At 38.7% G+C, this 17,265-nt stretch overlaps 1 protein-coding gene across 1 annotated transcript in view; it reads left to right on the top strand.

Annotated features, from left to right (window-relative positions):
* USH2A (usherin) overlaps positions 1 to 17,265 on the top strand; it is a 390,912-nt gene that overhangs the window by 261,104 nt on the left and 112,543 nt on the right. Inside the window, exons 41-43 of the mRNA XM_037405643.1 lie at positions 9,837 to 10,171; positions 13,412 to 13,534; positions 16,239 to 16,402. Coding sequence (XP_037261540.1) covers positions 9,837 to 10,171; positions 13,412 to 13,534; positions 16,239 to 16,402 — 622 coding nt within the window. The remainder of the gene's footprint in view (positions 1 to 9,836; positions 10,172 to 13,411; positions 13,535 to 16,238; positions 16,403 to 17,265) is intronic.

Here is a 17,265-nt window from a genome sequence, read left to right as displayed (position 1 = left end):
GCAGTAAACAAATGCTGATTTTTGAAGCTATGAAAAAAAGCTATTCACCATTAGACAAAAAAAACACTTTAGCTTTAAAAATCATGTTCTAATGTCTAAGGAATTGCATGTTACCTCCACATTAATAGCAAATGAGTTCAGTATGAGTACAATAGTTACTGTAAGAATTAATAATGATTGACCGCTAGTAACTGTGATGAATTGCCAGACTTCTTGTTGAAGGTTTGGGCAATCTACTTCCAGGACTCTGCCCTCTGTGCTTCTGTAGATGTATTTTAATATCCACCACAATTTAAAGTAAACCATTTTTAATGGGTTTACCAGAAACAGCAATGCTGAGTAAACAGTAGCCTGCGTTCAATGGCATGCTTACACACCTGTCCACATTTTATTGCATGAGCTTTTACACATTGGCTTCAACTCTAAGCACAAGGAAGTCACTGCAACCTTTAATGCTTCAGTTATTATATCTTACCCATATTTTTTGTTATCCAAGTGCAGTCAACACCCAATGCTAATATTAAAGCCTGAGAGTTATCAAAGCTCTTGTCATTCTTTACTGGATGTCTTTTCTTGAGATCAGAGATGTGTGCTCAGTTGTAATTTTTTTTTTCTCAGCTCTGAAATTAAGTAATCTACCAATACTGGAAGTCAGTTTGATCATTTATTTCTTCTGAAAGCTGAAATCAGGGAGTGCAGTCTTCAGTCTGTAATAATTTAATTTCAATATAACAATGCTTTTTAAATTTGTTTTCCTTCCTTGCCAAAGAGTTTAAATATTCCCCCCCCTCCTTCTTCCCCAGTCTATTATTAACATTCAAAGCTCTTTAACGCCCTTTAATATCTGCATTGTATGACCTTCTGTATGAGTGGTGGTCATATTTTGTGTCATTGCTGCTCTTGTGGTCTCAGGCTTGTTTTTTCCACCTGGAGACAGACATTTGTTTGGTCTGTTAAGACTAATTTCTGTCAAAGATGCTGAAGCTTGGATGTTTTTATTTCCATGACTCAGTTTAATGTTAATTTTTCTTGATTTTAAATGTATAGGTTAAAATGTTCAAAATAATTTAAGGTGGCAGCATTTAATTGAGAAAAGAGACTTATATGTATATGCCTTTCCAAATACACCCTCTTCTGAGTATCTGTCCTTCAGCAAAAATTCTCTTTCAGGGTACAGAGTATTGATATCCTTAGCTGATACAAACATGAGTTCTTCTAATTTATCTAGTATTTTATTTTACTTAATGTTCTCTAACTTGATAGTCATAATTGGGGGAGAGTTGGGAATACTTGGTACAGTTCCTGTGCAGAGGGTATTCCAGGGCTGAGACATTACATCACTTCTGATTTCAAAGATTCTAATACTTAAAAATCTTAGAATTTCTCTTATTTGTCCAGGACAGCAAGATTTTAGGTTGTTTTTTGTTGTTGTTGTTGTTTTTGTTTTAGCTTTTATTATTCTTTATTCATTAAAATGTATTATCTCTTAAAACATTTGAAATGAAGTTATAGATGCAGAAGAGCTCATGGAGAGAGAAGAGCTCTTCATCACTGAAGAGGTTATGGACAAGGCTTGCTGCACCCAGGGGTTTCCTTGCCTTCTGCTTGTTTGCAGATGGGAGCACCAGAGGAAGGAAATGGGATTTCATCTTACTTGTGGGTCTTCTTACAGGTCTGTCAAATGGATTAGCTTGTTAGTGGTGGTGGTGAGTCCTCTTCAATTTTATGACAAGTTCATATCAGAGTGGCAAGACTCTGAGACCACCCAGTGGGCTGTGCTGTGGCTCTGAGGCATCTTGTGGCCTCTGTGAATACTCTGTACTAGGAAAATACAAGAACAAGGGTAGCATCTGTTTTAAAGACATTTGGGGGTTTTGCCCTGCTCTTTCAAACTCGGATGCAGCTCTGAATAGCTGCCCTGCAACCCCCTCTTGTCCCTTCACCCCAGAAATATGCTAGCTGCACGGGTGGAATGGCTGAGAAGTATTGTGCAGGGATTGCCACTTAGAGGTTGCAGAGTTTTCCTGTGTGGAAATAAGGTGGATCTGGCTTGGGATTGCTCTACATTGGTGCCTTTAAACTCTGATGAGAGTCCCAGAAAGGCATACTTTCCCTCCTGAGCAGATCAAGCCCACCACAGCTGCAGTGCATGCATATATCACCAATGTAGTGTTCAAATCAAATTTGTGGAATCCGCTTGTGCTGTCCAACGCTCTCATCTTATTCAGCGTCTACAATGGTAACTCAAGCAGAGAATGGGAAACAAGCCGCCTCTTTGGGAGGGGTATTTTAATTACCTCTTGCCCTAGAGAGAGCTGTCCTCCCAGGCTGGAGTAGGCAGTATTGGAAGGGCACTGTGGGAAAGATTAGCGAGAGGCTCCTTTACCAAGCCACAGTTGCAGATCGATAGGGGCTTTCAGCTGTCAGTGCAACCAATCCCTAAACCATGAGCACAAATATTTACTTCTACTGAAAATAGGGAGAATTTACAAAAAAAAAAAAAAAGAGAGAGAAACATATTTCCATTCCTTTATTTAGTCATAGAATCAATATGAATGATTTGAGGACGTGGAGAATTCAAAGCGCTTCAGGATAGTACTCACTTGAATATACAGCTTGTTTTCATAGACCAAAGCTTTCACTCTGCAAGGAGGAAAATACCAGCACAGCAGGTCACTCTTGGTCTAAATACTTGTGCTGTGTATGTGCTCCTTTCACATTTAATTTTAATCAGAATGGACCGATATCTCTCCATAACATTTAGCTTGCTTTCTTTTGTGCAACAGAAAGTATAAAGCTGTCGATAATTTTTAAAGTACCCATTTCCGTGACACCTGCATGATATTTTTTAATATTTGCTGAATTGATAATGTTCATGGTAGCGGAGTATACTGCGCAATAAACTGCTTTTGTGGCTGATTAAATGCCAAAGTGAAGTGGAGGTATTCAGCAACTGCAAAAGCCGTTTATTTAGTATATGCCAATGCCATGAACATTATTCCTGTTACACAAGATTTGCTATACCCTAATGTACAGAAGTATAAAAGAAATTGTTTCCTTTTCGTGTAAGGGTTGCAATTGCTGTGCTGCTTCAATCTCACACTTCACACTGATATGACATTCAGGAATGTAGCTAGGTTGAATGGCTTGAGAAAGAGGCTGGTTTACACAGTGAATAATTATTTAAAAGCATTCTTTGTGTAGGAAAAGCATTATGTGGCTGAGTACGCTGAACTAAATCAACTGTAGTATGCAAATTCTTCAACTTTGCCACTTAACTTTTGATAGGGAGACTTCCCTTTTCCTGCTGTGGTTCTCCCTTGAGGGCTTTGGCCTGGGGAAGACAGCTCTAGTCTTGATTATTGGCTTAACCGGAGGCTTGCTGACCCGTTTGCTGGGATGGTTTTCCCTCACTGACCAGTGCCACCAACTGGGCCACTGACTGAAGAGGCTGCAGCCATTCCCTGTCATTCATTGTGTAACTTTTTTCTTAAGATAGAAGTTGGCATGAGCTGTACGTAATCCTGATGTTTCTCTCAAGGGAAAAGGAATTCTTTTTTCTTTTTGGTGCTTCAGTTGTAAGAGAAGCGTTCCATCCTGGTTGGATGAAATAAGTACTTCATTGACATATAGTTCTTATGCCTTGCTATTCCTTCATGATAACATCAGTTACAGAAACTTCCTGCAATTTGATTAGCTACAAAATGAGAAAAATAAAAAATTATTAGGATTTCTTTGACTTTTCTCTTAATATATGTTATATGTGTTGCCTGCTAGGAATGAAGGGCTGTGTTGATTCTGTAGCACCAAACTGTCATTCTTCTTTCTAATTTGGTTTTTTTGCATATTGATTTAATATCACATCATTGTTTTTCAATGGATTATTTCTTTTTCATAAGTACTTCTTCATGACTTCTTTGACTGAGGAAGGGTTGTAGGCTTTTTAATTCCATTGTCATTCATGTTTGTTGTTACCCTCAGAGGTGACAATCACTTAATTTACAGTTCATCTGTTATTCTTTTCTTTGTGTAGAAGCAGAGAAAGCTGATATTCCACCCTACAGATTGCAAAATGTCTTCAGGATCTTCAAGAGTTGCAGTCTGCACTCTTTCTTTGCAGAAGTTTATCCTTTATTGCCACAGAGCGATAAAATTTTGTAATAGCTATTTCTCAAATTGATGACTAAATTGCATATGCAAGTGAGCAAACACAAATAAACAAGGCTCTATTTTTATAATTGTCTTCTGTTCTTCATTAATCTGGAAGCTGAACAGTGGACTGCTAAATGCCTGTTGTTCTCTAAATAGGCTGGGACTAAAATATGTGTGAGAAAGGTGTCAGCTCTGTGGAGTGGATACCATTGACATATTTAAAGCAATATGCCCTGTAGTTGGAGTTTGGGTATCATCCGTGAAAAGGAAGGTGTCGTCTTTATCCATTTTCCACTTCCTATGGGATTACAGTTATAGGCACATGTTCTGGAGTTGCTTTTTTGACTCACACGTTAATGTTTGCTGTCTTGTGAAGTTGCTTCTGATGAGAGAACGTTGGATGTGGTGGTAATAGCTCCATGGTCACTGAAGCTGGTGACTAACTGAGAGGTGATCCTTCAGTGTTTTGCGTCTGCAGATCACTGTGTGGTAGAGAATGAGGGTGTGAAGACCCTTCCTCTCTTCCAGGTGAAACCCCTCTGTTGCAATTTCATTCCCAAAATGCTTCAGACTGCAGTTGCCTAAGAACATAATTTTGAGAATATGAACAATCCTGATACACAGGCCTTGTGCACCAAAGTGAGATGCAGTAAGCCCACACAGCTTCACGCTGGGGAGAAAAAAAAAGAGTTTGGACTTTTTTCACCACACTTCCAGTTTTATGCAGGTATGCCTGGTGCATTGGGGAGATTGTTTAGGAGCAATCAATCCTTGTGTGAAGATTGCCTTGTAATGCTGCTAAGGTCAGTGAGACCTTGGTTTATTTGCCACATAAGTGCTGCTTGAGTGACTTAGGATACTCCAACACCCATAGGAACAACCTTAACTTACACACTAGAGGTTTTCCACATTTTAGGACTGTGATTTCTTGCACAGCTTGCTCATTTGATACAGATCATACAGTGGGGAGAACTAGTCAGGGTTTCATCAGCGTTATCCCTCTGCCTTTGATATAGATTAAACACTTTACTGTAGTAGGTGTTTAGGATCATAAATAAATATTCTTTCTGTTTTTCCACTGCTCAAGCTAGGTGCTTCTAGAAGTTTTTGTAGTAGAAATCTGTTACTGCTAACTTGATCGTACCATTCTGTGGTAGTGCTTGCTGAAGTTGGATGTAATTCATGTGCAAAGTGTATGAGAATAATTGTCAGCGACCTCTGTCAGGATTTGCTTCTGGTGTGATACTGGCTCTTGACTGAATCCCACTATAATTTCTGTTAAGATAGATAAGAACTCATGAGGAAATTCATCTCCCAACTACTTTTAGGGGGGCTGGGAGGTTGGCAGAGGACTATAGTCCAGTGGCTGAAATGCAGAATTAGGGTAACAGGTCTTTGTTTTCAGTTTTGCTTCTTTCTGATACGTGACTTAGTCTGGGATTTAGTCTTTTCATCTGTAAAACTGGAATAATAATACTTGTAATTTGAGACTTACAATGCGCTTTGAGACCAACAGTGAAAAGCTCTCAGTAGTGTATTTATTACATTCTGTTTGTGGATATTACAAGCAGTAGCTAGGAGAAATGAGAATAAAATGAAGCCAAACACACTGATTTAAAAGCAAACTGTTGAAGCCAGGCCTGAACTAGTGAAATAGTTACCCACGTGCCAATGCCTCTCTTCAAATAGCCCAGAATTAAATTGCAGGGTTCCAACTGCTGACCCCGCCGCCCCTCCCCCCCCCCCCCCAAAAAAAAAAAATAAAATCCAAGGTTATAACTGTTTAATGGGGGTGGGGGGAATGGCTAATTTCTGTCTCTTTAAATTTTGTGGTGGAGAAAATAAGGTGCTTTGATCTTTAAATGACAGCTTCCAGAGTCATTACATTGAATCAGTTAATCTCTCCCAGTAGTTACCTTATTCTCTCTTCCTCATGGGCATCCTCTTTCATGGTCTCAGTGCTGAGCTTCAAATCAATGAACAAACTGTTACTGCTTCCAACACAGCCTGTCTAGCGAGCTTTCCGGCTTTCATGTGTTGCCAAGCTCTTACCTCAAACTTGGCACATCAAAGTGGAGAAGAGGTCCAGGAGTGCCACATGTGTGTTAACCAGGCTGGCTCCATCATCTTCATTTACACTGTGTGGGTCAGGCAGTCCCTCGCCTCTTGACAAGAGAGGTTTGTCAGAGACTGCATGTCCTGTCATTCCCAGGTGACGTGTAATTCAAAGCAGGTCAAGTGACACAGCGGTGACTGTGGGTATTCTTGGTCATCCCTTTATCTAGTGTAAAACCAACCAAACAAAGGCAAGCAATAACAGATGTGCATATCTTTGTATGAGGTATCCATGCCCAGACAAAAATAAGTTGCATTCTGTGTTTTGGTGCTGATGGAATATTCTTTTTCTTCAGCCTGGTTTTCGTTTCTCTTAGGAAAAGTTGAGAAATTTCCCAGTGTAAGCTCCACAAAGCATCTATGTTACATACAGTATGAGGTATTTTACCTTCCAGTGCACAGCAAATGCTGTGAAGTAACACCTGGGAGTTTATTCATTTTTTACCAGCTAGTGCACATGCTGGATGAAACTCAGGAGCTGAGGTTCTGGAGCAGCATCTGTTCTCCTGCCCATGTTGTTAATCCATTCCTTTATGTGAAGGTGTTACAATATATGATGAATCTTGTGCAAGTTCTATTAGAATAATTTTATGGCTTTAGACATAAAAGTTAGGCATCTAAAATGTAATGTAATTAAAAAATAACTCCTCCTCTCTTCCAGGAAATAAACCAAGATTTGGTGCAAGGTGAACATTTTAAGACAATTTTCTCTTCTGAGAGTAGTACTAGGTATTTTCCAAAGCATTTGACATATAGTACTTTTATTAGAAACCACTTTGTATTAAGCAACAAGTAAGAGGGTTTTTTCACTTATAATGACAGATTTACTTCATTAATATTCCTAAAAAAACCCTCAAATATGTTATCTTTAGTTGCACTTTACCAAGGCAGAAATTCAGGATAGCTGCTACACCTCAAAAAAGAATAACATAATTATGGCTGCAGAAATGGGTGTTTTGCTGTAGTGTGTCAGACCTGAAAGTCTTCTGTGCTTCTTGCAGTGACTTCAGAGATATGTCCCTGAAAACAAAAGTGAATCTTGCATGTTCCCGTCTTTCTGTGACATATACAATGCATCCTGTGTGTGTGGTATGGTAGCAACAAATAGTACTGGGAACTGGAAATGTCACCTGAAGTTGACTGGCCTGAATGCTTTCGACCTTGTTGTGTTTAACCCCAGCCAGCAACTAAACCCCACGCAGCTGCTCGCTCAGTCCCTCCACAACGGGATGTAGGTGAGAATCGAAAGGGTGAAAGTGAGAAAACTTGTGGCTTGAGATAAAGCCAGTTTAATAGGTAAAGTAAAAGCGGTGCACACAAGCAAAGCAAAACAAGGCGTTCATTCACCGCTTCCCGTCGGCAGGCTCCAGGGAAGCAGGGCTCCATCACATCTAACGGTTACTTGGGGATGATAAACAGCATCACTCTGAACATCTCCCTCTTCCTTCTCCTTCCCCCAGCTTTACATGCTGAGCATGACGCCATATGGAATGGGACATCCCCTTGGTCACTGGGGGCAGCTGTCCCAGCGGTGCCCCCCCCAGCTCCCTGTGCACCCCCCAGCCCCCTCGCTGCGGGGGCGGTGTGAGAGGCAGAAAAGCCCTTGGCTCTGGGTAGGCGCTGCTCAGCAGTAACGGGAACATCCCTGGGTTACCAGCGCTGTCTTCAGCACAGATCCGAAACACAGCCCCATACCAGCTACTGGGAAGAAGATCAACTCTATCCCAGCCCAAACCAGCACATACTTGCACTTGAAAACATTTTCTGTCATCTGTGCCAATCATCCATTCTCCTCTGATTCCTAAGCTTACAGCTAGATCACATCAACTACTTCAAAATGAGAGTTTTGCTCAGTCTGTGAGAATGGCACAGAATCGATTCCTGCCTTCTGTGAAATTTTGCATTGCTTTATTGATAGTATTTTCTTTATTTGTTTGATCATGATTTGGGGCCAGAAGTAACAGAAATCTGAATACAGCAATTGGTAATTAGCCAGAGCTAAGCCTTTCCTATGTGGGCACCAATAATCTTGTTTGTGCTGTCTTTACTCAAGATCACCCTGTTTCTAATTCTCTGTTTAATAGTATTCCAGATTCTGTTATCAAAATCCTTCAGCTTTCTCCAGTACTTTGCTGCCAGGTTTCTTACAAGTCTGGTGGCCTGAGAGGTCCTTCTGTACCTAAGATATAATACTTCTTAATCCCTAAGGGTCCTTAAAAATCATTTTATAAATCAAGCTTCCCTGTTTCCACGGCCATGTGTAATTGTGTGTGTATACCTTTTTAAAGATACTTTGGAGGCTGGAAGAGAATTAAGGAAAAAGTTCAACTTAACTGAAACTAAAGTATCTTGATATTATTATTTAACGCTTCAGTATTACCTTTGTTCATTTTATTCTGCACATACCTTCATCTAGGCTTTCTCCATTTCTGTGTTCTTTGTGATGTTGGATTCAATCCTTGATTATCCCGTGCCTGGGAGGGAAAGAGGCAGCAATCATTATTGATGAGCGGGTCAATGGCAAGGAAAAGAGTCCAGAGATGAGCAAAACAAAGCTGGTATACTTCGTACACTGGGACATCTAGGGGAGGAAGGATTGATAGATGATGCTCTAACACTACTTTCATGAAACTTTGAGGCTTTAATACAGTTTCATGTCCTCGTTGTGTTAGTCTGAAGTGCCCTCTGTCATGATGCCATGGCAAAAAGCCTGAAAAAAGAATTGAGAACATCCTTGCATTTTATGGTACAATGATTTAAGTGTGATTCCTCACTGAAACTGGTAAGAATAAATATATATAATGTTATACTTAAAAAAATAAAATTTTAACCCTCCCCACCTAACCTCAGTTTAGTAACATTAAAACCACAGTAAGCATAGCAGCATGTATATATATATACACCATGAATTCTGTATGTAACTTGCAGAGGTTTTTTGCTAAAGCTTTATCAGCATAATTTTATAGTTCTAAAAATGGAAAACTGTCCCTGTTTTTTGTCTGATGCTTATCATTGTAATTTATTACTGAAAAATAAAAGAGAAAACCTACATATTTTATCATATAAAGAGTGTGGATAAGTCTTGTTTCTGATAGGGGCTAATAGAGTTACACCTTCCTGAAAACTGCAAATGCAAAATAAAATTTCTTCTTACTCTGCCACTAAGAGGTGAGCACACCAGCTAATAGACCCTAAGAAAATAAATGACAGTTAGGGATTCTTGCGATAATTAATGTACTTTTGCTAATGCATCTGAGCATCTCACAGAATTTTAAGTAAAGTGGAGCATTCACATTTTACTGGTGAAGCTATATAGTAGATGACTACAATGGCTACAACTGTTACTGCAACTCTCACTAAAATTAAAGGAGGTTAAGATTTCTAACTATGTACTCTTAAAAATAAAATTGCAGTTAAAGGTCATACATAAAGTCGTTTTTGATGAAGAAGGAAAAGCACATCTTCAGATCCTGCTGGTGTCCGTTTGTAGCATGCTGTGTCTGTATTTCTGCATTCTGACTGTAAGAAATCTGTTCTTTTAAATTATTTTACTTTTTCTTCTCCTTTAGGTCTCATGGAAACCTCCTCTGATACAGAATGGCGAAATCCTTAACTATGAAATTCGCATGCCTGATCCACGAATTGTCATTACTGGGAACACATCATCAGCGTTAAGTCATTTGGTGACTAATCTTATACCCTATACTAACTACTCGGTCACTGTAATAGCGTGCTCTGGAGGTGATGGCTTTCTGGGAGGCTGCACAGAGAGTTTGCCTACAAGTGTGACTACACCTTCGACAGTTCCTCAGGGTGTTAGTCCATTGTCTGTGACTCCAATCAGTGAGTCCTTTATTGCCATTTCTTGGCAACCACCACTAAGACCGAATGGCCCTCATCTGAGGTAAGCTCTTAGTTGCAACTGAGATAGCAGTTTTCTTCTCCTTACCTAAATCTGACTCAGAAAATTCTGACTGTTGCAAACTTGGTTGTGATCTCTTAATTTCTGATATTTTGAAGTTCCTCTTTTAGGGGTCAGGAGTCAATGGATGGACTCATGGAAAGTGGGTATGTCTAGAAGCAGATAGCAGGATGAGCTCTGAATTGTTTTGAACTTAGGGTCAGGATTATGAAAAGCAAGTGGTGTCTGTGCTGGAAGGCTCTGGGTCTTTCAGATGGAGCAGGCGCAGGATATTTCCAAAGGCATAACTGTTTCGGGCTGCAGCATAAGCCACTTTTTGGTGATGAGTTCAGGCAACAGGTTCCACCAACAAAATAATGAGAAAACCATGAGATCTCTGTGGACCTAAGTATTTAACACACCCAACATTCTCAATACTCTGCATGGATTATTCCACATAAAGTGACTATTTGGAAGTGTGATGACATCAAATAATCTTCAAAACTTAAGCACTTAATAAATTGCAAATGATGGAGTGTGTGAGAAAAATGGAAATTAAAATGCTACAGGTTTGGAGGCAGAGGCAAAAATGGGAAATGCAAGGAAGTGCTGAGTGTCACAGGCTGGATCTCACCACAGGAACCAGAGAAAGGCATCTCTTCTGAGATTTGTCTGGAATGCTGGGATAGGGATCTTGACTTGAATCTGTCAATTACTGAGTGTGTGTGTATATACATTAAAAAAATATGGATTTGGGTGCATGAAGATTTATAAAGGCAAATATATCTTTATATATATATACAATGAAAAATGTCAAACTATTTTTTCACTCTAGTGCTTTAACGTACTGTGAAACATTGTGCATGGAGCTATCTCTCTGTAGTCCATATGGTCTGGTTAGTAGCTCTCTTCTAGGTGCACTGGTGGGTTCGATAATTATCATGTAATGCTGTTTCAGTTGCATGTGTTATTACAGCACAGTAGCTTGACTCTTTCTTTAGGCTTAATTAGGGCACGCTACAACTGAATGAAATGATGATTGCTCTATAGTAAAATTTGAAGTTTTTGAAAAGCAGTCCCTGTTATTCTGGGTTAACAACATGACCATTTTACCATAGATTATTGAAGTAATTCAGCACGACCTACATCTGCAGACTTCATTTCCTTCATGGTGTGCCATGCTGCCCTCAACAAGAACAACCACTGAAGCAGCTGCTCTGTACAGCATGATGGAGCAAGAAGTCTGCAGCAAGCAGAGCAGCAGCAGCAGCTGCCAGTGGGGGTGATTTACACATGATCACCATTCAGTGTTCAAAAAGATTTTGATGTTTTTCATGACTTGTCTATGAAATGTATTGGACAGATTATGCCAGGACTGTTCCTAATAAAACTGTAGTGATATGCCTTTGGGTTCTGTTGACGCCGATGAACCACTCATGTGTGAGTTGTTCTTCGGGTAGAAAGTCATCTGAATATTTTGATAGAGTTGGAGATTAATTAGTTTTTACTATTTAATTTCTGAGGTTGTACTCCCAACCTCTGCATTAATTTGGTTTGGCATCACTAAGGTCAGTGGTGCAGTGCTTGTTTGTAGCTGTTAAGAATTATTCCCAAAATCAGGGGTCAAAGTTTAGTTACACACATACATCCTAGCAGCCATGGAGCACAGGAAGATTCAGCTATCTTGTAAGAAGGCTCCTCAGTTGATTTCTGGATTTGAAGCAATGCAAAATCACTGTCTGCAGTACCTATTAAGTGCCCTCTTTATTCAGGGTCTGAAATCTAGAATGGCATTGTTCAGCATTTCCTCATCAGACTGGAGATGATCTTAACATGGAAAAGTGTCAAATTGCTCGTGAGGCCAGTGGCCAGAAAGATCATTGCAACAGACCCACAGCAAGGCATTCTGCAGAATGCTTAAACACAGAAGGAAATGTTTTCATAAATAAGTCCTAAAAGTGAGAGTCCTTAAGAGCTGCCTGAGTATCCACATGCTTTTGGCTGGAATTTAACAGTAACACCTTTCCGAAACAGGGCCAGGAAAAGGTTGACACACAGGAGCTCAGCACTTCAGAGAGTCAAGTTGCCTATTTAAATGAATATATATGCATATGACCCTAATTTGCTGGGCACAAGTGGGAACCCTGACGTAACTATAGTTTGATAAAAACTGCAGCTCACCATTGAAAGCAATTCCAGAGTGATTCTATAACTGGTGGGAAGAGTACAAACGCATGGCGCCTCACAAAGAAAACACCACTGTCAAACTGAAATGAAAGTCCTATTTAAAGAGTCCTGTGACATGTAATAAAGAAGAATAATCCTAAAGATTTTGAACAAATCTATGTAATTTTTTCCTTTATAGTTTTTGATGTAATCCCTAGGATGATGAGGAAATGCAAAATACAATGTTATCCCCTTTAGTTTGTGTAGACATTAGGTGATTTAATCTTGGTTAAATTTCATAAAGATTTTATATAAAAGATGATGAAGAGTGAGTGATGCAGAACGGGGTGGAAGGCATGATTTCCGAATCAGGCAGTCTCATGGCTGAGCTGATGAAAGATGGGCTTTAGCTGACCTGCTGTTTGGAACAGAGACAGGAGTACAGCTTCAGATACCAGTTAAACCCAGGATGAAATAGTTTGGTCTTTCAAGCTCATATCATGAATGTCTACCCAAATACAAAGGTGCCTTGCTAAGATCTACAGATGGATGGAGAAATTAACTCATTCTATGCCTGTTTGTCACTCATAATTTACACTACAGTTATTTGCAAATGCAAGTTAAACACAAATGCGCATTTCAGTTGCTACTACCGGTAAAATAGTAATAGCAATGTGATATGTTTCAGCACATTTGTAAGAAAGAGATAGTGTCATTTCATATTCTGGAGCAATCTGTGCATATTGGGTGGCATCAGTCAAATCTGCATAAAACGCTATTACCTGGCTATTTGGTCTTGATCTTCATAGCATTTCCACAAAGTTTAAAATCTCTAAATCATTAAACTCATTCTTTCAAATGGAAGTACTTTATTTTCCATTTTTAAAGCATTTTTTTAAAGTAATTGAATGTTTTAAATCATGAACATTAAAAAGAATGTCTATCTCAGAAAGTTTACAGCTGTAAAAACAAAATAATGTGTGCCTTTAAAAAAAAAAAAAAACAACTGTGGGATTTTTTTTTGTGTAATAACATTAGTTGAGATAATCCTGGTGTTCTGCTTGTCTTTTGTGTTAGATATGAGCTCCTGAGACGTAAAATCCAGCAACCACTTGCATCAAATCCCCCTGAAGATTTAAATCTGTGGCACAATATTTACTCAGGAACTCAGTGGTTTTATGAAGATAAGGGTCTTAGCAGGTGAGATTACAAAAACTATAAAAACAAATGCTGGCATTTTGTATAGTGTATGTTTAATAGTTCAAAGTATTTCTTGTGTCTTTATGTAGTGAACATATTAATTATGTAATGAAATATTTTTTGTCATCATCTTTGTTATTAATCATTCTAATATGCAGGGATTTATTATTAGTCTGTCATTCTTGACTCATATATTGTTTTGCTTTGAAAAACAAATGAAAATAAAGATCTTGTGAAATTTTAGCATTGATATGCTCATGCAATCAAACCATTTAGATTTATGTGTACATATGCTCTAGATTTGTTTGTTGACAAAGTCATAGCACAGGCAAAATGAACGTTTGAGAAGTCCTAGCTGGGAAACATTTGAAACTTGGTTTCAGCGTTGTTTTTACCTGGGTTTAAAAGTGCAAATTAATGATTGCTTTAATATCTCCAAAGGCAAGAAGGGTATTTATCGCTCTCTCAGCAGACCTAATTTATAGGCAGCTTTGTGTTAGTTTCATTATAGTTAAATGCAGAGTGTTGAGAGTGGGGAAATGGAGGGAGGGTTCTGCTTCTCAGTAACAGACCTACAGAGGAAGGCATTTGGTCTTGATCAACCCTAGTTTCCATATCTCAAAGTCAATTCTACCACCCTTAAGAGAAGCAAACACACACATTGAGAAACTGTAATGGAAGAGTAAACATCGATTCTCCATTGGGTTTTTTTCACTAAAGTCTCAGGAAAACATTCATGAATGATTTCGGGGGTGAGTGTTCTCTGCGCTTGTGTGCTGGCATGCTTTATGAGGACTGCATGTCAATCATTGCCCCTCAAATATCCGTACGTTGCTTCTACCTTGATAAAAGTTGTGTGAGCATCCCTCCTGAGCACAATGTGAACCAGCAGAATGTGACCTCTGCTCCTGACGGTTGTATAGACTTGAACCAAGCCAAGGGTTACTGCCTCTGGCTTGTCATTGCCTACTTGCTGAAACGCGCTGCTTTCTCATCCATTGCAGTAACTGATCTTTTACCCAATCCTGCTCAAGTGTCTATTTGTTTCTTTCAACCATTTTTGAAATTCTACGTAGAGTTTCCTTTGGTTTTAGTTTAGCTCATTTCAGCAGCACTGATGTGTGCAGTGGCTATGTTAGCCGTTCAGAGGGAGCAATAATTTGTGACAGGGCGTTAGTGACCAGTCATCAGGCACAATGACCTTTTGGGCTGAATGAGCTATGGCCAGAAAAGTGTGTCTAACCCTCAGACACACCTGAACACTCCTTTTGGGAGGGTTCTGCAAACTGCAGCTGTGTTTTTGCAGTCAACAGCTCAGGGTGGGTTTGTGGCTGGAGAGAAGATGTTGCAGAGAGACTCAAGCCGTATTTTTCACAGAAAAAAAATCCATATATCAGCATCTATTTTCACTTACGTCATCCTTTAAGCATGTTTCAGTATTAGTGAATTTTTATTATATTCCTGACAGAAGTCTTAATTCTACAATGACTTTTCTCAGATGGGTTTTTTTTTTCCATTTCCAGGCTAAGCCAAACTTCTTTTATTTTTGTTGTTGGAAATATGGATCCAAAAATTAATCTCAAATTCTCATCATTAAATTGCAGGACTAGATTCCATTCATTTTTTATTGCACACGTACTAGAGTGTCCAAAAAAATACTACGTGTTTGCAAGCAACAGAAATTTCAGAGAGGGAAATAAGATGTGATATGTATATTGTCACCGTTCTACAATGCTTATAGTTATAGTTGGAGCTAGTGAGCTTGCTTTAGTTTGCTTTCCTCTCAGTGGGACTGTTAAAGCTTAGCTCTTTTGAAAATCAGGCTGGATGGTGGCATAATATGAGGTGCTACAGTGTAGCAGTTAAAAAAAAAAAAAAGTGTGACTGACTTTTTGTAGCTAAATCTCTAAATATTAGGCATTTATGGTATGTTGCTTTATTGATTTTGTAGACATTTATCCCAAAGTGTTGCAGATTCAGTGAAAATTTGAACAAGGTGATCCTGTGTTTCTGTGTTTGTGCAGTTTTGTGTGAGGCTTTTAAAGATGAAATTAAATCTGAGATTATGAAATCCCACTTAAATTACATTAATATGCCATTTGATATAGGGAAGAAATTATGGAATGACAGTCACTTGGTTTACTAAAGATACATGAAGTATTTAATAAATCTGTGTAAGCTGAATAAACAGCTTAATAAATCTGTGTAAGTACAGTTCTGAAGAAAATCACTTTATTAAATAAGCTTGCATTCCTAGACACTTTTTTTTAACGTTTTTGTAGTGGGAGAGTCCTGGCTGTGTGGTGAATCACTTTTACAAATGAGACTCTGCAAGTTAAAATCAGTGGGCTTCCCAAAAGAGGAAAAAAGCCTCATTTGATTAAATTCTGATCCAAATTTTGGCAGGTTGCCACTGCTGTAATTACATATTGAATTGAGCTATAATCTTTCAACACCTCAGAAGCTACAACTATGAAGAAGTGAAATACTGTGTTTTATTTTTGTTACCATGTTAATCATGCTGAATTATTTCCAGAAAATAGACACCTCTTATAGAGTCTTCATTGGTACGAACCATACAGCTGAATTTTTTTGGACTGGGGGTGAAGAAGCAACAAAACTTTGGCACAGGCAGAAGGTTTACAGCAAATGTTTTCTCCGTCTGCATTTTTTGTTCCATTTAATTATTTTTAAAATGTCTTAGGTACACAACATACGAGTACAAGCTCATAGTGCACAACGAGGTAGGATATACATCAAGTGAAGAAGTGATAGCTACTACATTAGCAGGATTACCAGAGAAAGGAAGTATCCTCATTGCACATGCTGTTAATCATACTGCGGTAGAAGTGGAATGGTCAAAACCAAGTAAGTGTGCTTAGTATTTATTCCAGTAACTAGATGCTAACCTGCCATCACTTATGCTGGTCTGCCTTGCTCTCATAGGAAACAGTCCTTGTCTTGATTTATAATATACCTAAGTGTCCTTGAAAGGAGAGGAAAGAAATAGGGAAAAAAAAAGGTGCACATTTTGCTATTTCTCAGTCATGTTCGTATGTATTATGTGTTATTTCTGCAGAATGAGAACAGTGAAAGTGAAGAAATGGTTAATGCGAGCTCATGAGAAATCTATATAGTAGTAGTACACCAAATCCTGTTGTCTTTGTGGTATATTTCCTCTCTGCGTAAAAATTTACATGTACATTCCTTCAGGATGAGAGGATCCCCTTTCTCTCTCTTTTGGCTCTGCTCCCTAAAATGAATTTAGCCAATTTCTCTACTTGGTTTGCTAATACAGCAGCGGGGAATTTCTTCATGACTTACATGCAAATGATTTTATAAGGACTGGGTGCTGAATTGCAACAAATGTAGTCTCTTTATTTTATAATTGCATGCCTGAAGTAAGCATGCTTATAAAAACTGACAAATGTAATAGATCTGAAGCAGCTCACTGAAGTTTCATTACCTTAGTAATCTAAACCCCTGACCTTCTAGATGTAGGTAATGCAATCTGGTTTTATTTTCATTCATACCTTGGAAATTCCTCCATATATGTTTATGAACGCAAAGGTTAAACACCAAGACAGGGCCATTCATTATTTGAAAACCTTATCATAATATTTTATTACTACTTATGTTGTGATAAGCATATTAACTATTTTGTATACCCATGTTTCATTTTTTTCATAATGTTAGTTTTCAAATGGTTTTCTTTGGGAACTTTGGAGTCC

This window comes from Falco rusticolus, chromosome 12 (genome assembly GCF_015220075.1).
Source record: "Falco rusticolus isolate bFalRus1 chromosome 12, bFalRus1.pri, whole genome shotgun sequence".
In the NCBI taxonomy this organism is placed as follows: Eukaryota; Metazoa; Chordata; class Aves; order Falconiformes; family Falconidae; genus Falco; species Falco rusticolus.
Note: the sequence above shows the minus strand (reverse complement) of the source record. Positions and strands in the feature narration are given on the sequence as shown.